The sequence below is a fragment of the Polyodon spathula genome, chromosome 17 (genome assembly GCF_017654505.1).
Source record: "Polyodon spathula isolate WHYD16114869_AA chromosome 17, ASM1765450v1, whole genome shotgun sequence".
NCBI lineage: Eukaryota > Metazoa > Chordata > Actinopteri > Acipenseriformes > Polyodontidae > Polyodon > Polyodon spathula.
In genome coordinates this window covers 11,830,735-11,854,065 of record NC_054550.1, presented here as the reverse complement: position 1 = coordinate 11,854,065, position 23,331 = coordinate 11,830,735, and the positions used below count along the sequence as shown (strand labels likewise).

The 23,331-nt window shown below is 36.0% G+C and overlaps 1 protein-coding gene across 3 annotated transcripts; it reads right to left on the bottom strand.

Moving 5' to 3' along the window:
* Nucleotides 1-3,551: 3,551 nt before the first annotated feature.
* LOC121329765 (ETS homologous factor-like) lies at nt 3,552-23,078 on the bottom strand. 3 transcript variants are annotated; one of them, XM_041275539.1, is made up of 9 exons: nt 22,981-23,078; nt 11,742-11,850; nt 10,986-11,234; nt 10,560-10,613; nt 8,843-8,905; nt 8,679-8,747; nt 6,359-6,415; nt 5,605-5,800; nt 3,553-4,372 (listed from the first exon to the last, which is right to left on the bottom strand). In XM_041275539.1, exons 2-9 carry the CDS (start codon nt 11,839-11,841, stop codon nt 4,273-4,275), a joined length of 888 nt encoding a protein of 295 aa, XP_041131473.1. In that variant the 5' UTR covers nt 11,842-11,850; nt 22,981-23,078; the 3' UTR covers nt 3,553-4,272. The 3 variants fall into 3 exon arrangements, with proteins under 3 accessions (XP_041131474.1, XP_041131473.1, XP_041131475.1); XM_041275540.1 differs by lacking the exon at nt 8,843-8,905 and having other exon boundaries at nt 3,552-4,372; XM_041275541.1 differs by lacking the exon at nt 11,742-11,850.
* Nucleotides 23,079-23,331: the final 253 nt, after the last annotated feature.

The following is a 23,331-nucleotide window of genomic DNA, read 5'->3' as shown; positions in this document are numbered from 1 at the left end:
GTGAATTCCGATAATAAGATGAATTGTTGGATTGTTTTAACTGGACAAAAAAATAATGTTTATAGCTACAGATGACATTTTGGTACATATATCAGATTTTGACTAGGTAGTAGATTTTAACAAGGTAGCAAAATGTGACGCTTATTTGCGTCACGTTTTGCTACCAGTAACACATGCTGGCAGTGTAGCAAAAATTGACTTTACCCGTCTGATTCTCTTGCTTTTTTCAATGAATAGAATATAATTAACAGAGAATAAAAACAAACTAAACTAACAACTACCTAGCCTATATTTAACTAATGTTTTTTGTACTCTCTTTTATTCTCTCCTGGTGCAGTCACTCCATCCTAAGCTGCTAACGTTAGCTATTGGACAGTGCAGACCATGTGTTCATGCAGGGTGCGTTTCATTGTGTTTCTCTATCAATGTGGACCTTCTGGCATCCTCTGAATGCCTTTCCATTTCTTATTTCATTTTAAACCATTTAAAGGCAAAACCATAACAGAATAATAGTGTGTATACACTGAGAAGAAGTAGAGGGGGGAAATAAATAGTTTGAATTAAAGAGGGGAGGCATAGACAGCTCAATCTGGAGGTGAGTGTTGAATGATAACAGTTTATTTCAAGTTATCTAAGATGGGGAAATAAGAACCATGGGAAAACACTGTCTGGGAACAAAGGCTTATGAAATGCAGCACCACGTTATATGAAAAAAGTCAGACCACACCACAAGAACACTTAAAATATATGTTTTATTGAAAATTAAATAAGTTTCAAACACTTTTTTCATTTTTTTTTTTTTTTTTTTACCATTCACATTTCTCACAAAAAGAAGCAAATTGCCCAAGCACCATCCCATCATTGCAGTGCCCTCACAGAGTTAGAAAGGAGCTGTGCATAATCCCAGCCCAGAAGCCATGTCAGTCCAATCCCACACTTTACATTAACAACCATTTCTGGAGATTTCAAATAGGTTATATGTAAGTTATAGCCTGGTATTTATTGTGTTCCACTTAAAGGAATACTTTGTACTAGCTATATTTGCATATTTTTATCTTTATAATATCACATATTTTTCATATTTTCAAAATATCATAGCTTTGTATGGGCGTTGCAATAAATAGGTTTAGTCACACTAACAGAGATAACAAGTGTTCTAGGTTCTAGGTTTACCGTATAGATACACTGTTTATACAAATGAAAACATTGTCAGCTAAAAAAACTGTAAAATGCACAGAACTCCAAAAAGAGAGTTCAGTATATACAGACTTGTTTCTGCCAAGACCTCACCTGAACCCTGCACATAGAAAGGTATGTGGGTTTGTGTGGGGTCCTATCAACAGTACCTGAAGGAAGTGAACTTGTAAAAGATTATACTTGTGGGAATGATTCATTCTTGACATGAGCGGGATGCACATCCAGTACTTGTACTTGACACAGGAATGAAAGACATTTTCAGAAAAGTATATTAATGCCAGACAGAGTCTCCAACTCATGCGCTGACAAGACAAATGCAAACCCAATTTAGGGTTTGATATTTAACCAAAGTACAGTGATATACTTGTGTACAAGTACAATTTCTGATGTAGAAAGTACCTTAATAGACTCCTCCATGTTTGGATTTCCCTTCAGTCTAAGGCAAATTCCTGTGATAGCCTTTTAATAGTTTCCAATGCTGTCAAAATGTTTAATATGGGAACGTAAAGTGTGCTGGGATTAACATTTCAGATGTGTGAGTTATAAAAAGTACAAAAAGAAACAGTGATAACTATTATTTAATACTAACGAAGGTATGATGGGACTAGCCTTACTTTTAGTGTTGCTTTTATATTGTACGACAGATTGTTTGGAACTATGGATATGATGAACCATAGTAAAAGAATTGATTTATTGTTCGAAATTCTAGTAAAAGCATCATAGTGAAAGTATTTTACACACAATATAAACACAGGCACATATTCTTAATCTTGATAAAACCATGGTAAATCAAGGTATATGCACAGTAGAAACATGGAGGAGTGTATAACTGGAAAGGGAAATCCTATCTCTTCTATTGAATAGTTTAATTGTAAAGTATGCACCTCATTGTACTGTACATATTCAAACTCCGTGTAAACAAGAGACATGGGAGCACTTACTGTTAATTCGTCCAAAGGTTATTTTTTTTGTATTACGTTTTAAATGTAGTCAATAATATTACTTTAAGAAAAATATTGATAAAATAATATGAAGGCTTATGTGACTTAAAATCATCATATCTAACTAATAATATACTGATTCGTATCAGACATAAAACTATCAAATGTATTTAAGTTTTTGCTACTTTGAATGTACTGAGCCTCAAAACTTAAGTTTGTCTGCCTGTGCTGCAAGTCAAAATCATGGACATTTTAGATTTGCAAACAAAGAAGCTTTTCTTACAAACATCTACCTTTTAAAACAACTACTGTATTATACTGTGTTTAAAAGTGTTCTTTGTTGGTTACAATATCATTTAGCACTCTACAAACTATTTAGAGGGACAGTGCAATTTGTCTTAAACAATTACAAACCACATATCAGAAATCAACCAATCACAGTGAAGTATTTGCCAAAATATTTCATCTTATCTGTACATCTTATCTGGTGTACAGATGTCGTCCAGTGCATAGAACACCACGTCTAATTCCAGTGGTTCAAAAATCTAAACAAATCAAAAAAGACACACATACCTGGTACGTTTTGTAATACGGCCCATCCTATTAATTCACTTTCTAAATTTTGATGAACTTTGATGAAAATATTTCTGAAATCACTACAAACTTTTTAAAACACACATTTCTCCCTCTGCAGTTTTGTTTTTAATAAAAAGCCTCACTACGACACAGCACCCTACACGCACGAATCATGGACAGAACCATTTCATGACTGGTGGAGGGGTGGATAAAAGTTATGTTTTACATTTTTTTTTTCATTTTAAAGCTATTCCTGAGTACAGTCTTCATTGTGTGACTTATAATAAGTGATTTATTTGTCATGAGTAGGGCATCTCTTATGGTACATTTTGCACAGTTATGGAAATAAAATATATTGCAATATATTTGGGAAATATGTTGACGTATGTTTCAGTATACTGGAAAATATAGCAGTACAAAATATATTTATGTCAATATATACAAATATTACAGCATACTGTAATATATTTATGTTACTATAAATACAACTATTATTCAGTATACTGCAATATATTTTTAACTTATATTGACAAATATATTGTACATATTTTATATTTTCAAAAATATATATGTTGCCAATATATGTATATCTTAAAATGGCAATAATTTGCATATTTTAAAGCATATTGTTTTATGTTACAACATATAGCAATATATTTACCAGGAAAATACAGCAGTATATTGCAACATATATTTTATAATATGTGTATTTTCCCCTTAATATATTTTCAAAATATATATTTTGTATATATTAAACAACAATTGTGTAAATAAGGTTTTAATTCATTTATATAGAATCCTAATAACCTAAAACTTCTTAAAGGGAATTATTCATAAAATACATGAACTATTGACACACCTCTAATGGTTTTAATAAAAAATCTGATAGCACATATATTTTTTAAAAGGAGAATTCATGCTAAACAGGTGTTTTCACAACCAACATTTAAGTTAATGCAACCTAGCAAATAAGGCAGAGTGGGCCAACTAGTAAAACAGATAAGGTTCTGTTTAGCAGACCGAAGGCAGTTTATTCAAATGTAAGGAGGAGACATCAGACACTAACCAGTAGATGCAGATGATACTGGCAGATGACGTAGATTCCCACTTGTCCAAGTTATATAAAACAAATTAGAAATGTGTGTTTAGAAAACAAATATGTAATGTAATAATTGGACAATTAAGACCAAGAGCAAGGAAAAGCAATGGTGATTTGTAAAGTCAAAATTCCACTGGAGAAAAGCTTCATATGTGATCAATGTAGAGATGGCGGTGAGCGCTCACGATGGAATGCTCATATTTCATATTACCCAGACTGCCATCGCTGGAGGCTTTTGTAACTTGAGCAGAGTGTGGCTTTCTGTTTTACACTTGGATCAATACAGACAACTGGGCCAAGTTTCACACTTGAATAATAAAACACAAGTAAAAAAATCTCAAAAAAAAGGAAGTCAGGCTACTTCATATTAACCAATAGCTGCATGATACAAAGGTTATAAATAAAATATCTATTTTTTACATCTTAATATTGTAACAAATGAAGGCACAACTTGTTGTATTACTTGTCAGATTCCCTCCACCCTCGTGCATTCCTCCCAAATTTGTAGACAAGCCTCCTTCCATCGACGCGTTCAAGAATCTCCCGCTTATAATAGTACCTGCAGAGATTAAGAAATATGAGAGTGACTGCCACTTAGGACGATACAGAACATTAAGCCAATTTTACTTCATTCTAAGTTTTGTTAATGGTTTTATATGTATCTTTTTATTTTAATCAAGATAATCATGTAATAGATTTGAAGATTTGATCCTGTTTCTTATACAATAGCAAGGGTCGTCCTCTTCATTTTAATGGGCTATATGGCATCACAGTCCTGGCAGTATCTTTGGCCATCGGCACAATTGTCTTATAGAGTAATTTCGAAAAATATAGCGTTTACATCCCCACGTGTTGCTACAGCTGTTTAAGTAACACTCCTGTAATTTTTCTTTTGATTGTTAACATCCTGACAACTTTTTCCACTAATAACTACAAAGTCTGTTTTAAAACTCTCTTCAAAATGTCCACTCTAATGGGGTTTGAGATCAAACCTCTAAATTGCTGCAGGAAGAGCGATTTAAAAATATTAAAAAATCAAGTGCCCTGGCTTTTCTGTTCCATACCACATCATGGATTGTTATTGCTGTGTTACCTGTTTGAAAATGTGGGCAATAATCCTTACACTATCAGTGCCCTAGAGCAGACATTTTGAAAAGAGATTTGAAACAAACTTTAAAGTTATAAGTGGAAAAAGTTGTCAGGATGTTAACAGTGAAAAAAATTAAAAATACAAGTTTTTAAAACTGTTGTAGCAACACGTAGGGGCATTTAAAGCTGTATTTTTCGGAACCCTGCTACTTACTTTTTAAAACATATTTCATTAGTTGTTTTTAAATTAAAATGGCCTCATAGTCATTGTATAATCGCAATATTGCCCTAAAGGGTGTGTAGGGTATCGCAAGTAGTGATGACATCCTACAATAACAGCCACCATGACATGCCATATTGCTTCATTAAAATAACCATGTACTTGTACATTTAAACAGGTTCTTTAAATTAACATATCAGAAGAATTGCTATTCTTATAGTAACTGTATGGGAAGATGAAAAGTGACTTCATAGCAGCAGAAATACAAAATAACTAACAGCAACACATTACCAGTAATACAAGATGCACTATGTTGTTAAAATGGGACCATTCGTACAATTGACATAACACAGTAGATAGTCTTAATAAATTAACACATTTAATGGAAGTTCATCAAGTCAATGGCAATAGGTCAGCTACGCATGCAATTATGCATTAATAGCTCCACATGAAAGTAGCCTGAATGTTTCAAAGACCTCTACCTCATTGCTCGGCTCAACTTCTCATAAGTCATGCTGCTGTTGTTTTTCTTCTTGCCCCAGAGCTGAGCAACAGCCTCTGATTTCAGGAAGCGGAAGATCCCCTCTGTACGATCCTCCCACTTTATCAGATCTGGGTTCCGCTCTGGATTCAAAAGGATGTCCCTGATGAACTCCCACAGGTGTGTCCCTCGGGGGTCTGGGAGGGGACACATGGAGAAAACATTGTTATAAAAACATCCCTCCTGTCACTCATTATCAAATCTTCAGTTTGTTGCTAAACCTTCAATTTGATCATTTGAACATATGCAAAAGTTTGGAGAAGTTTCGGTCTGGATATCATGACAGCTCTCCTAAGAGTATAGAATGGTCTTTTCCTGGGTACTGACTCTAATTAGAAGCCTTGGTCTTGCTTGACCTGGATGCTGCAGTATATATTGTTAATGGACATCACTTGCCACAAAGTGCTGAAGCTTTTTTTGACCTTTCTCGTGGTGCATTGATATGGTTTTAATTTCTATCTTTCTGGTGATGTGTTAATATGGTTTTAATTTCTATCTTTCGGATGGAAGCCAGTATGTCTCCATTGGTCAGATTAAAAGCTTTTCACTTTTATACTGATGGCACCCAGATATACTTAAATCATTTTTTATGCAGTAACATTCATTTAAAAAAAAAATTTTGATTGGCCCTGCAAGTGTTCTCCAAAGTTAGCCTTTCTTTTATTATCAAACAAAAACAAAAAAAGAAAACATACTATGTTTTTTAAACTGCCCTTCCTGTTGTCTGTTGTGTTTCCTCTTCACCTCTGGAACTGGGAGCAGAGAAAAGTGTGAGGGTTAATTTCATAAAACAGTAAAACCAGGCTTCCTTTTTTATAAATTCATATTATGGAATGGTTATTATAGTTCAGATGAACTGCATCCATTACTTTTGCAATTAATAGTAAAATGTTGGCACCAATACAGAATAATCTCTAAATGACAAACAGATACCAGACTGAATTTAAACACTGATGAAGCTGCTTTGTTGAAAATTATTTATTACTTAAGAAACAATACATACTAGACTGTAGAGTATTTTCAGACCTTTACCAACCTGTTTTGAAAGGAGTGTATTTCATGCTAATGTAACAGAATGAGAAACAAGTGCTTACATGTACTACTCAGCAGTTCTTTTAGAATTGTAAAATTAACAGGTGTGATTGGAGTAAATATACACCATGATTACCATTCACAAAACAACATCTCAAAAGATCTACAAAAGAGTAGTACACCGTTTTAAAAGAGTCTACAAAAAATAAGGAGACAAGAAATGGTTGTTTTGTCATTTTTTGAAAGTATTTTAATGCAGTCATCCCCTGTCACTGCTCCCTTGTAGGATATATAGACACCTTGGCTTAAGATTACAAGTCAAGGGATGGCTTGCAATAAGTACTGGATTTATCCCACACAGTTGTTAACAAATAACTGTATGTTTCAAAGAAGACATCAGGATATGCTGCTATTAACTTGTACATCAACCCATTACCAGGTGGAATTGACATAAAGATGATGCTGCATCCCAGTCACCACGGGGCCTATTTTGTAATTTTTGCTGTGACAAGAGCATAAAAAGGCAAAGAATGTTTTTAGCGTCAAAAGCAGCACACAACAATGAAGCAACATTCATGGTTTGTCACAAAGGTAAGATGGGTTGATGCATCTTCAAATGGCTGTAGTAAGAGATTCAAGGCCCTTGGCCTGGTTATGGCCAATTCTTACAACAAAAATATACAATCTCCTCACAAAACAGACACTGTGGGCATCAATGGATGATGATAGTTTGCCCAACCTGTTTAATGAGCAGTTGCAGGACATCACCCTAGGTGTTCACCAACTTAAGCAGGCAAGGCAGTACTGCAGAGCACCTCCTTCCAGATGGCAAGTGTGAATTATCTGTTGGATGTGAAACTCTAATCCAGACATGTAGAGTAAAAGGCATCCTCATTATTTGTGCCACTAATGTCGTGCAGCCAATAACATCTTGATAATGTCTTTCATGTCTGTAACCAGGTTGTACTGTAGGTTGTATACCACATAGGCTCCTTTGGCAACCGCACACAAGCAGGACAACTGGCATGATTTATACTTTACTCGAAAATCAGGAATTCAATCCCATTGAGCTTCCTGATTAGCTAAAAACGTCACCTCCCAGGCTGTGTTACATCTGCAAATATTAGTTTTGCTAATTATCCCTTGATCTAGTTAATTAGCCTTGAAACAAAAAAGCACAGGCCCTGGCTCTGATCCGGGCATTACCCTGAGTACATGGCCCAAACTACAAGTTTCTCCCCCTAAAAGTACTCTCCGTTTCCTGGTTCAGAACCTACTGGTTGTTATTGTAGGTATGCGGGCTGGGTCATGTGGACAGGGAATGCATATTAACTCCTTTCATGAGTGCACATGACACTGCATAGCCACACAGTTTTGTTTAATACAATGTATTGTTAGCATAAAATACATTGTAATATCATTGATAACTTCATCTAATGACTGTTCAAACAAAGTTTTATGGCAATTAGATGAGCTGTTATCAGGATATTAATTCCCCTTATGTATCAATTCAATTTTCAGATATATATATATATATATATATATATATATATATATATATATATATATATATATATATATATATATATATAAATTGAATTGATACATACAATGATATATATACTTCCAAACTTCTTGTGTTGTTCTTACCCCAAAATCTTGTCAGCACAACTCTTATACAGTAAGTAGGGAAATAAAATCCCTTGATAATCCTTTGTTTTTTTGAATAGGAGGTAAAGGGCAAGGGTGTCCAATAAATTCCCCAAGCACATTTAAATTATCCACAGGGAATATTTGGCCAATGCTACACAGGGGCCAAAAAATATGGGAAAAAAACCCCACAAAAGTAAAGCTCATCTTTTTTTAAATTGAAAACATAATCAGTACCACACAGTAATATATTTGTCTAATTTTTTTAATTATCAAAGCACACACCACCTTTGTCCATGTTTAGCTCAGCCCAACCCTTTTTACTGTCCTTACCCTGAGTAACTGGAGTCGATGTACTTTGACCCATTGAAGCTTGATAGGGCACTTTGATGTCTAACAGATCTGCAATAGAATGAAACATTTTTTTAGAAAAGGCAGATGTAGCAGTAACTATGTGGCTTCCTTGTTATTACAGTATACCTCAGTAACTCCCCTACCTGTGTTGGTACAGTCATAAAAACAGCTCTCTTCCTTAAATGGGTGCAGCATACATGGTAGTTCTGAACAGACACACAAAAACGCATGTGAAATTACACAATAAGTTATTTAAAGCTAAAAATATATATCTTATTCCAGTTGAAATATTGCATCATTTTTAAAGATTTTTGAAAAATTAAACACTGTATACAATTTACAACGTTTAACTTTGCTGTCTGTGCTGTGAATAAAGCTCCAATCTATAACTTAAAAATGATCAATCCTAATCCATTCCTAGTTTTGTATAGATTTCCCTGTCAATAGAGTTTGTTTTTGGATATTGGGCTTGTGCAGGGTATTGCTTGTTTTACACACATGCAAACTGCTGATCAGTATTACTCAAGGATAGATTCCATATAGGCTCCTTTGGCAACCCTAGACAAGCAGGACAACTGGCATGATTGAATTACATTACTAGAACATCAGGGTTTCAATCCCATTGGGTTTCCTGATAAGCTGAAAACATGTCACTTCCCAGGCTGTGTTACATCTGCAAATGTTATAAGTTTGCTAATTATCCCATGATCTAGTTCATTAATGAAGAAACAAACCAGCAAGGGACCTGGCACTGATCTGATCATTACAGTACATATATCTATTTGTACTACCGCATATTACCACTGTTTTCAGCTGAAGGATTAGACTCTTGTACAGCAATCTGTCAAATGCTTTTTTGTAAATCAAAGCCTATTATGTCATCTGCACGTTTTAGCAACTGAGACAACATTACCTCACACAGCTAAAAAAAGCTGAAGAAAGTTTCTGACTTTCCTTTTCACTGTGTTTCTGCTAAATAAAAGGTTAAACACGAAGCATACATTTTGCTTTCAATATACATGCAAAGTGAAAAGTCATTAGAAAAGCTATTATTTGACAAGTTTTTTCTGATTTTGTCAGTGCCACATTGGGTTACCGGTACTGGAAAAAAAATCTCCCTGATGATCTGTTTCCAAATCTTCTCATATCACAGGACTGAGAACTTTGTAATCCATCATTCTTACTTTGAGTTTCAAATACATTTAGGCTACAGGCGTGGCAGATTTGTTTATTAGGATTTCATTTAATGTGAGTAGGTTTTTTGTTTACATAAGCCGACCTTCCTTGGCAGATAATGACCTGAAATGCTGCATTTAGATTGGCTGAGGTAATGCCCAACATTTTATTAGGGTTATAATGACACTTACTGTTGCTTTTCCTACTTGGACAGTTGCTGTAGAAGCGTGCATAGGACTCCTGCTCTTGAGTTATTGGTGAATTTGACAGAAGCTCACAAATGTGCAAAACCCGAACAAAATCTTGTTTTATTTTTTCTAACTCTATTCATGCCTCAGACCTTGACAGCTCTTTGAATCCTTGCGCATAATGATTTCAATTTATTATGTACATTTGTGAATATTTTATTTTTCAGTACCCGTTAAGCATTACAAAATGGTTTGTAAACAATTATTGATACTTAGTCATGAACATGACTTTCTAATAAGTATGTCTCAGTTACTTAACATTTTGGGTATTTAGGTTTTGTTATGATTATAAAGGAACCACAATTACATTTACACAAGCCAGTAAACCTGTATGACCAGGACTTCCCTTCAAACAATTGTCAAACTGTGTCAAACATTAACTAGTGGTGGAAATCCTGACATGAGTTCAAACCAGATTTCAAATCTATTTTCTTACCATCAATTTCTGTTTTAATATCCACTGGTGAAAAGAGTTCATTTACACAATGACCTGAAAGTGAAAAAAAAAGAAAGATACATCTATCTCAATGAAACTGCAGAATAAAAAACAAGGCAACTACATCTCTAGTCAATGAATATCTGTAGCATACTCATGTATCTTGTATCAATGTCCTTTACATTACTTGCACAGACCTGTTGTGTAAATGTGCTTCCTTAACAGATACCTTTGCATTCTGTAGGGTATAAAAACTGCATCTACTGTAGGTTAGAGGGGGGTTTCTGATAGTTAAAAGAGCAGATCTGACTCATTTGAATACTGAGGGTTGATATTAGGCTGTGCTTCCCTATCCACACAAATTCAGGTGCAGCACAACATCATAAAAATGAAAGCGAGAAAAACAACAAGGCCCTTCTACCGTACCATTCCACTTCAGCTCAGTCAAACTGTGGTAGAGTATCTGGCCCATGCTACCAGCAGCCCGGGTGAAGTCCTGCAGGTTCATGGTGCACAGCTGGCCTCCGTCAATGTCAAAGTTCTGAAAGGGAATGCAGTTGGCATCCAGCTGGTGAACGTCGAAGGTTTGCTGCAGCCATTCCCACACCTGGAACTTGGACCAGAACTGAGGGGGGGTTTCCTGCCACATCCTCCCCAGGATCCCTGCTGTAGACCCTGGTCAGTAGGAAAGTCAGTACCAGTCAGTATCGAGTCTAGTAAAAGAGCTACCAGACAGCTTTTTAATCCATGGTACAATTTTTGTGAATCACGCTAGTAATGTTGCAAACCTACTTATTGTTTAACATAATCAATTTAAAACTTACTTTGCAGCAATCATTTGAATACAGATCAATTGTTTTAGAAAAAAGATAACAAATATGTTGGTGTACAATGAGGCAACAACAGAGATTAATCTACCCCTTTAGCTCAACCAATCCCAGTAGTTCCTAAAACCATGCAGAATAGTAATGTGTATTGCCATATTGGCAGCAAGTCAATTTTTCTTTAACTTTTTGTCTTGTTTAATGTGTCTCATTATATGTTTGTTTAGGTATTATGTGGTATAGCTAAAGCCTAGTTTTTCTGAGGCTATCCACCTCTGGTGCTTAACTCCTTTTTCCTTTTGAAATGTTTGGCCCTACACGTAGGTTAAAAAGAGTGCATGTTCTAAGTAGTGTTTACCATCAGTGCTGGTGTAGTGTGCACTCCACGCGGCAGGCAGCTGGCTCTGTGTGCCCACACTTGAAGGGATGCTCATGGTGCAGCCGGTTTGCCCGACCATGGTCCAGAGCTTGAGAGACAAAGGAGTGAACACAGTATGTAACTCTTATATGTGGAGAAATTCTACTTTTTATAGGAGATTGCATGTTGTTATTAGGATACTGCTTTGTTTTTCAAATTAAGTGACTAAAGTGTAATTTTCACAATGGCTATGTTTTCTGAAGATTTTACATTCCACAATTTATTTTGAAAAAGTTTTCTTAAAGGAGTCTGACAGCATTATATACTCTATTGTGCTTTTCCCCTAATTTTAATAGTAAAAGTGTACTGCAGCTGTTTCACCTCTGATAACCAACTTCGTTTGAATAAAAAGTATACTGGGTTTGTAATGAGTTTCATTGATGCATTGCTGAGGGTGAAAAAGTTAACTAACATGAAGAACAAGAACTTGTAGTTATTTATTTATCTTAAATATTGTAAACCGAGCTGCAACTCTTTGGTTTGTTGCCTCTTTAAAAACCACTGACCTAACACAAGAATTTGCACCTAACTCCTTTTTGAACACCAACTAAACATAAACCTAACTCAAACAGGACAGCTAAGCTGTTTACCTGTAAAAACAAAACCAACCAAAACACATCAAAAAAGGATATACACAGGTCCTTTCAAGCAGGCTTCTTCACACGCAGAAGCCCAAAATAAACTGGCTGCAAGCTTTTTAAACCCTGCACCTGGCGCTAATTTACAATCACTATGAGGTGCGGGTGATAATTAAACAATAAAATAATTAACAATTTAGTTTGGCAGGGAGATTTTTCCCTGCCACAAACACACATTTTCCATACGCAAGGCTAGTTGTAGCAAAAGTAAACCAAATTAGATTGTTATGATGCAGGTTTTCAAAAGACTCAAATACACTTAATAGTTTGAATAACTCTCATGACTAGAAGTCTTTATTAAGTTTCTGTTAGCATTTCTGGGTTTAGCACTGATCGGCACTGTTTAATAGTTATGGATGATATGGTACAAGATTACAATACACAGCCGCGCCTCATCTAGACCATCAGCTCATGAAAGACAGCAGTGGAAACACAACATGAAACATGGACCATATGGTTCAAGGGAAAATCCTGGTTATGTCATGTTTTAATAAATGAAACAATTAATAAATAGTTGCTTGAACCACCCACACTTACTCCTCAGCTCTGTCTAGTTCTGACATCTCTCTAAATTGGATGTGATAACTGTACTGCTGCCCCAAGTACAGTATCTACAATATTGATAACTGACTAGTCCTTGCACATCTTGCTGTTTGATGTCGTAGAACGTATGAGCTGCTGTGGAAAGGTAACTGTAATTTGTGAATTTTACCCAAAAATATTAAGGAATTTACCATGGTCATACCACCTATCCACACACATACATTATATATATATATATATATATATATATATATATATATATATATATATATATATATATATATATATATACACACACACACACACACACACACACACACACACACACACTGAGTGTGCAAAACATTAGGAACACCATCCTAGTATTGAGTTGCACCCCCTTTTGTCCTCAGAACAGTCTCAATCGTCGGTGTATGGACTCTACAAGGTGTCGAAAGCGTTCCACAGGGATGCTTGGCCATGTTGACTCCAATGCTTCGCACAGTTGTGTCAAGTTGGCTGGTAGTGGATCTCTGCTCCAAATAGCTTGTTCCATTTCATCCCACAGATGCTCAATTGGATTGAGATCTGGTAACTGGGCAGGCCACTGCAGTAAGTTGAATTCACTGTCATGTTCGTGGAACCATTCCTGGACAATCCTAGCCTTGTGCATGGGGCATTATCCTGCTGAAAAAATCCATTAGCAGATGGATACACTGCTGCCATGAAGGGATGCACCTGATTGGCAGTGATGTTCAGATATACTGTGGCATTCAAACATTGTTCCACTATTATCAATGGGCCCAATGTGTGCCATGAAAACACATCCCACACCATCATACCACCACCAGCAGCCTGTAATGTTGACACGCGGCATGATGGATGCATGTACTCATGTAGTTTTCTCCATACCCTAGTCCTCCCATCATCGTGAAACAGCAGGAACCGGGATTCATCAGACCAGGCAATGTTTTTCCAGTCCTCCAGTGTCCAGTGTTTTAGTTCCTTAGCCCAGTGCAAGCGCAGTTTCTTGTGTTTTGCTGAAAGAAGTGGAACTCTGTAGGTCATCGGCTGCCATACCCCATTTGTGACAAGGTACGACGAGTTGTGTATTCTTTTATGGGTCTTTCGGCACCAATGTTGTACTGAACTGTCATTTGACTAACTGTAGCCCATCTGTTGCTCTGCGCAATCCGAGTCAGCCTCCTTTGGACTCTTTCATCAATGAGCCATTTTTGACCACTGGCCTGCCGTTGGCTGGTTGTCCTTTGGCTGGTGAACCATCCTTGATACACACGGGAAACTGCTGAGCGTGAAAAACCCAGCAGCGTTGCAGTTCTTGACACACTCAAACCGGCAGGCCTGGCACCTACTGCCATAACCCGTTCAAAGGCACTTAAATCTTTTGTCTTGCCCATTTACCCTCTGAATGGCACACATACATGATCCATGTCTCAATTGTGTCAAAGCTTAACAATCCTTATTTAACCTGTCTCCCCTTCATGTACACTGATTGGATTTAACAGGCTACATCAATAAGGGATCATAGCGTTCACCTGGATTCACCTCATCAGTCTATTTCATAGAAAGAGCAGGTGTTCCTAATGTTTTGTACACTCAGAGTGTGTGTGTGTGTGTGTGTGTGTATATATATATATATATATATATATATATATATATATATATATATATATACACAGTGCCTTGAAAAAGTCTTCACACCCTTGAACATTTTTCACATTCTGTGGTCTAAAAAATTGAATTCAAAATGCATTACAGTAGGAGTTTGTTTCACTGATCTACACATCATCCTCTATACTTTCAAAGTGAAAGAACAGTTATAGAAATATTCAAAAAGTAATTAAAAATAAAAAACAAAGAGTCTTGATTGCATAAGTCTTCACACCCCTTGTCATAACAAACCCAAGTTAGCTCAGGTACAACAAATTGCCTTACAAGGCACATAATAAGTTAAATAGAGCCCAACTGTGTCCAATCACAATAGTTCAACTGATTTGAATACTCCTGGATGAAGAATCAAGCTGTTTCTGTTGTATGAAGTGAATTCGAAGCAAATGGCAAAACATGCTAAACAAGGAGCTGCTAAATGAACTCCCGGATAACGTTATTGAAAAGGAAAGATTGGGGGAAGGCTATAATAAAAGTTCAATGTCTTTGAATATCCCTTGGGGCACTGTCAGGTCCATCATTGTAAAGGGGAAAGTTTGGCACCACCAAAACTCTACCTCGATTAGGCCATTCCTCCAAATTCAGTAGCTGTGGCTTAAGGAAATTGCTGATGGAGGTCACTGTGAGGCGTAAGATTGCTTTAAAAGAACTACAGAGGTCTCTGGCTGAGATTGGGGAAAATGTTGACTGTTCGACAATTTCAAGAGTACTCCACAAACATGGCCTGTATGGGAGGGTGGCAAGAAGGAAGCCACTGCTGAAAAAAAGCCATATGATGTGCTGCATAGCTTTTGCAAAGAAACACTTAGGGGACACTGCACAAATGTGGGAGAAGGTTTTGTGGTCTGATTAGACTAAAGTGGAACTTTTTGGTCTTAATGCTAAGCATAAACATGTGGTGCAAACCAAACATGGCACATCACGCATTAAAGCATGGTGGTGGCAGCATTATGTTTCAAGGAGGCTTGTGAAGATTGAAGTAAAGATGGATGGTACAAAGTACAGGCAGATCCTGGAGGAAAACCTGTTCCAGTCTGCCAGAGACCTGGGACTGGTGAGAAGATTTACCTTTCAGCAGGACAATGATCCTAAGCACAAAGCAAAAACAACAATAGAGTGGCTCAGCAAGAAGAAAGTTAATTGAGTATTGACTCAAGAGGCGTGAAGACTTATGCAATCAAGGCTTTTTTTTTAATTACTTTTTGAATATTTCTATAATTATTCTTTCACATTGAAAGCGTAAAAGATGTTGTATAGATCAATGAAACAAACTTCTACTTTAATGCATATTGAATTGTATTATTTAGGCAGTAGAATGCAAAAAATGTTTGTTCAAGAGTGTGAAGACTTTTTCAAGGCACTGTGTGTGTGTGTGTGTGTATATATATATATATATATATATATATATATATATATATACACACACACACACACACACACACACACTGGTGCACAATGAAAACGTTTACGTCAATAGCTCATTGGGCACATACATTATGTTATTTACATTTTAAATAGTGAGCAGATAGGTTTGTTGAATGTTTGAGTAGTATTGGAACCCTAGCACCTAGTCTTGCATTGTCCTGCTGGAAAATCGACACATCCGTTTTGGCTTCCAGATCATCATACTTCCACCACCCCACTGGTTGGCTTGAACAACGCAGCAGCAGGGTCAGGGACAGTGGATTGACCCTCTGCCTTCCATGACGTGGCCTGTCCCTCACAAAGCCAGTTTCCTGGTTTTTCTCTAGTCTGCAGATTGTTGAAGCAGAACATGTCATTCTTCGGACAACTTCTCTCACAGACAGGCTGTCTTCAATCATGCCGATAGCAACCAGGCAATCTTCATTACTCAAGCAGCGCATGGCCGTATCTTTCACTGTTCTTGCATGGTTTAAATTCATGTGTTTTTGAATGGGTATTTATACAGATTCTTAATTCGCTCATTTTGGCAAATGGTGTTTTTATGAAATCACATGACTTGAGCTTGGTATTTTGTTATCCCAAGGAACAATACTACTCAAATAATCAACAAACCTATCTGCTCACTATTTAAAATGTAAATAATATAATAAGAGCTCTCTCTCTCTCTCTCTCTCTCTCTCTCTCTCTCTCTCTCTCTCTCTCTCTCTCTCTCTCTATATATATATATATATATATATATTACAAACTGCTTTCAAAATTTAATAAGAAATAACAGACCAAGCTAAATGTCACAAAATATAGTACAACAGTACATTTTGCTTCTTTTCAGATTCTTCTAGTACTGATAGCTGAATAGTAGCTCTATCACATTTCTATGTGAATCAATCTACCCTAATAGACTTAATAATGTATTACTACTGAATACATTGCACATTTATTTTTGTAGATTTTAAACTTATATACCTGCCATTGTTTATTCAGGTGCCAAATACAGTAGCTGAGCAGTATGAATAAACACTACTGCTGAGTATGCTGCTAACATGAGTTGGGTTCTAATATTCTGAAAGGATCCACGTGTTTCTGCATCAACAACATGACTAGGTAGTCCATTCCATACCCTCACCACTCTGTGTGAAAAAGTGTCTCCTTCAACAATGTGACTAGGAAGCCCATTACATACCCCCACCACTCTGTGTGAAGAAGTGTCTTTTTCCCTTTGTCCTAAGTTTATCATCACTTCATTTTCAATTGTGTCCTCTGGTCCTGGTTTCTGTACTGCGCCTAAGTATTGACTAGGGTTAAAAAAAACTCTCTTTTGGCAGTACTTTTGGGTTGTGTGTGTTTCATTGTAGTTGTCTGAAAGATTCTCCTTCCAAATGCAAATTACCAAATTAATGTTAAAATATAGGAGGGAATATTTCAATGTTTATGTCTGAGTTCTAATTTGGCCTTGAGTGACTACTGCTATTGTACAGCATTCTTAAACGTCCACAAAGATGTATGTTTGTGTTGAAGCACCACAAGTGCTTATTACATTTTATAGGAGGTAAGTTGATACAGGCTGCTCAGACAGTACAATAAAAGATACAGCAGGGAGTGTTGTGAACTTCTATTAAATGCTTTTAGATGACAAAGCTTTAAGGAATGAAGCCTTGTGTTTTTAACACAGCCATAGTTCTACTGCAATTATTTTTGTTTGTACATGGATCCCTTTTCAATATGAATATACATGTTTGGACAATATCCTTATTTTTAATGTGTGTTCCCAATGCACAATATAGACGCAGAGCCTATGTGAACCATCACATTATAATACAAACTGTCCGCCATCACGTAATCATGAACAATGATGAATGATAGGATTCATAAATATTTTTATGCATGTGTTGTTGATTTTTGTTTTTATTTGCATTCAACCGTGTATTATGTATTAATGTACTGTGACATTGACTTTTAATCCGTTTATTACAAGCTGCAGCTCAGAACAAAAGGTTAAAGGTTGAACTGCAGTCGTGACTGAGTTTCCTCATCATATCATAAGATTTGTACTCTACACTTTTGACTATATGAGCAAGTGTTCTGTTATTCCTAGTAGCTGTGAGAAATGGATCCTCATTCGCAACATGGGCCCGGGTGCACAGACCTGTCCTTTTGAAGAGTTTGGTGGTAGTTTGATTGCCTTTGAACCAATTTTTATATTGATGGGGTTGTTTTGCCTCATAAATGATTGTCTTTAATGGAAAAAATTTGAGATTTGATCAAATTCAACAACCTTGCAACACTCCTACAGTGCTTTGGACTGTTAAATTACAAATCCCTGACCTAGGACAACCTATTCAAAACAAGCACCATAAGATTGGTGGATGTGCTCAACTGTATTACCAAAAATATACTGTAGCGACTTGGGACCTGTAGGGAGCACCATCGCTAGAGACTGGTTAATTGTTGTCTGTCATGAGTTTGTCCATGATAGGTGAATGTGTTGTAAGGGAAGGAGACCACGCCAGGGGAGTTATTTAGGGGAAGGGTGCGAGAGCTAGAAGGAGGGCAGGGGACAGCAATGGGGAGGTGTTTGGGGGAGTGTGTGAGGAAAAAAAAAGGGGGGGTGGGGGGTGGAATGCATGTACATCATTTTGGCCAATTCACTCTTTGAATACCTGCAAAAATCAGCAAATTTTTAAATCTATTAGCTGGGCAATGCCCAAAGGTCCAATAAACTACAAACAGTAATTAAACTACCTGCAGGTAAAGATGTGCTCTAAACAGCAAACTTGTAAAAAGATTAGTTTTCATGCTTCATCTGTGTTTTACAGGGCTGCAGCTCAATATGCTTTCTTAAAAACATGGAGTAGATGTTTTCCAGACATCTTACACAACACTTGTCAAATGTAAGTCCACATTATTGACTTTTGCATGATTGGTACCTTTTATCTTACACTGTACACACACACAAAGTAATCTTGCAATATGAATGAATGTAGTGGTGGGTGTGAGATGAAAAGTGTGGGTCTGAGGTTTTGTTTCACTTGAGCTTATAATAAAAACAGAAAGCCAAACCCTAATTATTTCTTGTTGTGTTAGCATGGAGGAGGCACTAATTGTGCCGTGGGAATGTGCATTTTAAGAAATCCTGAGCTCACTCTGAGCAAATATAGCTTGAGTAATTTATTCATAGTTTACTTTTAGATATTACATTGTTCTAAAAACCATGTTTACTACAATTAGGCAATAGAAACCTAAGAGCTACTGTCTGGTAAGGCCCGGCTCGTGCCTTAACAATTTCCTTAGCTGAGGGCATTTAACATAACAAGAAGGGCCTTATCAGACGGTAAAGCCCCCATCTCCAGCGTTCTATTGCTTAATTGTAACTAGTTACAGTAACTTATTACTTAGAAAAAAAAAAAGTTACTTCTCGGGTACAGTTTACATTTAAAGAGATTTCCTGGTTCAGGATAGGCAGCAGCTGGAAGCACTCTTAACTATTAAACCCACTCACTCTCGCTGATGCTATTTTATAGCAATGATGATATAAAAAGCGAATACATATGACATGACATGTAAGGTTTGACTTACACTGTTTAAGCGTTTTCTGATTTCCACATTATGCAATATCCATAGTTCTATTATTTGCAACTAAAAGTAAGCTATTTTTTTCACATAAAATATAATGTGTTCCCACAGTTCATTACCTGTCTGAAAAAGGAACTATTACAGTTACAAGTTACAGAAAAAAAGTAATCCGATTACATTAATATGTTACATGTAATTGTGTTGCTCCCCAGCACTTCCAGTGCATTGCACAACCTCTCTCAATTTGTACTCGTAAATAGATACTTTGTTTTACTTGTGAATTGCTTCCCCATACTGTCTGATTGCTATGAGTCTATTAGAAGAACAGAGGCTTAGTTGGCCTGTTCTGGTTCTGTACACATTTGGTTTTTGAGTCCTGCATTTTACCCTGTCGTGACCCAGGCAAGTGCTGTGTTGTTTGAAGCAAATGCTCGATCCTTCAGTATGAGCTATACAGCTCTTTATTATGTATATGACACCTGCCCTGGCCATTTTCTAAATGTTGCTTACAGTATGTATTATCAACCACAGATGGAGAAAATGCTTCCCCAGAATATGGTCCACTCACTCATTGCAAATCCTTTTACTTTGTTTCTTCATGTCACTCTTTCTAATGTAAAAACACCATGCTCATATTGTGTAGAATGCTGTGCTGTCTGTATACAACAGTACATGTAGGAATGTGGTTTATAGGAATACTGTAAAATGGAATATTTTAAAATGGGATGTCTCTAGATGCCATTCAATAATAATATATCTTGTACATTTCAATGGAATATTCAGTTTAAAAAAATGCTGTGAAACAATCACATTAATAAACTCATACTGTGCCACAGTGAAAATACAGATTTCTCTGTACCATACTGCTAAACTAAAAAGTAAAAAATAAAACATAAGACTTTCAACTTTGAAAACCACTCAATGCTTAAGTTCACAATTGAGCTAACATTGGTATTAGGTACAGGATGATGAACAAATGCAGTTGAGTTCCACGTTAGACAGGTTCTGGTTTGTAGAGTTACAGCAGTCATTTTGATTGGGTTTTGGCTGAAAACAAATGTACTTCTCAAAAATGTGCCAAAGGTGACGCTTGAGAGACGCAAAATGATTGTTCAGTCTAATTTAGTTTATAACTAAAACTATAAAACTGTTACTATCTATTGTGGAAAGCCTATCATGAATCCACGTCTGACTCACATGACCCACTATTGACCCTGCATTAATATAGTACCACAGTTTACTCTTGGTACAAGTTGAACAACTACCTTCTTTGTACTGTAATTCATGTACTGTATTCACATAAAACTAAAAAGTTGTTTTAGAGATCAACCTCTTTAAAAAAAAAAAAAAATTATTTATCCACAGAAAAAACCCTTTTGAGAGCATATACATTCCATTTAAATTGTTTCCATAATTCATATTTTTAGATGTGCAAGGCAATCCAGAACAAAGTTTCAGTCAGAAAACTCATGCAATACATTATTAAAAAAGACTAGGCAGCAATACTACAATTTTTACATTTTACACTATATTCTTCGGCCTTTGCCCTCACCTTTTGAGGTTCCCCGGCCCATAAATGAGTTCACAGATAAGTGGAAAGGCAGGGGGGGGGGGGGGCAGGATAGATGGCCTCCCCCTTTACACTAAGCAAAAAAAGCAGATGGAGGCTGGGAGGAGGAGGCGAGCTCTGGTGCACAGAGGGGGTGTAGTGGATCAAGCTATGATATAAATCCTCTCCTTGCTGATTATTAGACATATTGTTTATCGAGGGCTGAATAAGAAACAATCTGGTATTGGAAGTGCCTCAAATATGTTTGAGATTTACATAATTTGATTAAAGTGAATTCCCATCGCTTTGTTGAATTTATCAGGAGCACATAAGAAACGAGGGCTGTTTGCTGGTTTATAACAGTGCAGAAAATAAAAGAACATATAGTAGATATGCAACAACTTTTTGATGCATAAAACTGTTGTAAAATTGCTACAATGATTTTAAAGCTTTTTTCAAAGGGCATTTATGCAAACACTCTTAGAGTTTGTAAGAGACAAAACTTGTAAAGGAAACAAAATCCTTTATCTTTACAAAATACTATATAGAATTAATGAACTTGTGTCTGTCCTTTCCCCAACTACTACCAACTGAATAGCTGCTGAGAAAGGGCCTGTCTTTGAAGTTCACTGATAAGGTTTAACACAAGCTACTGAGTTCACATTAAGTTTATATCTAAAGAGCAACATTCAGTTGTTCCTAATTTGCTTTGAACACAGCCACTAAACAGCAAATAATAACACAAGAGCGACTATAAACTGAAAAATAATATGATTCAAAATGTCTTCTCAAAGTTGTGTAGTTTTTCTGCAAGAAATACTTTTCGTTATATACCATTTCTAAAGCAAACCAGTAGCACTACTGTTCAGCGCAATGTTGTACTTTTAATTTCAAAGAAGCAAGCACATACAAAATAAGATGTTTCTTGTTGATAAACAGGTATATGTTAAATAGGTTTGCCATGGGAATACTAGTTTCAAATATTGGAATCTGTTTTATGTAATTTTGTACTATTTTTTGCCAGCATGTTTCAAATGACTGAGACATGATTAATGTGTTCTGTTTATATAGGTGATTTAGAAAAGCCATTGTTATTGTTAAAATGTTAAAATATTCAGGCATTATAAACCTGCTTTGAATAGATGGTTTCTGTATTCCAATATATTTATGACAAGTTTTTGATCTATCTCATTTTACGCTCAATGTATTTACTATTACATAATAACTGAACTATTAAAGTTTACTTTTCTCTAGAATGAAATTACTACATTCAATCTCCAAACCAAACTTAAATATCACTTTAAACATAATAATCTTTTAAGTATCATGTCCTGTCCATCCAAAGTAATAAAACTGACTGAATAGAATTTATATTGTCCACAGGCAATGAGCCAAAATGATCAGAATTTTTTAAGTGAAACATTTTATATTTATTTTATAGGGCTCTAGTATTGAGCATTTCTTCTGAATGCAATACTGTTGTTATTGTATATTTTCACTTGGAAAAGGATGTACTGGTTTCTACAATCTAAAGGATATCCTTAAAGTTTATTTGACTGATACATGCAATACTTAGAAAAATCAGTAAATAAAGATCTGCTATTGATTACTGCTATTAATACTTAAGCATTATAAAATTATTCTAAAAAGATTTGCGGCTGTTTGATAAGCACAGAATACCTGTAAAGCATCACATAAAACACATTGAAATCCTCCTGTCTGGCAACAAAGAAATCATCTTTTTTACAATAAAAATATTTCTTTGGACTAAAAGGAAAAATCTTACCTCCAATTAAGATTCAGGTCCACTGTTGTATTTATATAATTTACAGATCAACAGGTTTCCAAATGTAAAACTTAAACTGACTGCTGTGAGCAACAGGTGAGAAGCTGAAACTATTTCCAGTTATAGGTCTAGGGTGCTGTCCCTGATTCAACAGCCAATGGTGAATTTTCCATGCTTGCTTCCTGCTTATCTCATTGGCTTCATACACAGGTTTAGTGCACGCAACGATTTGCATAGCAGAGAGTTCAGTCTCCCTGCACCCTATCTAACAGAACTGCAGTGACACATCTGAGGAAACGCAGCCATCTTTATGCCTCTATCATATAAACATCCCTTCTTTTAAACTAAAAA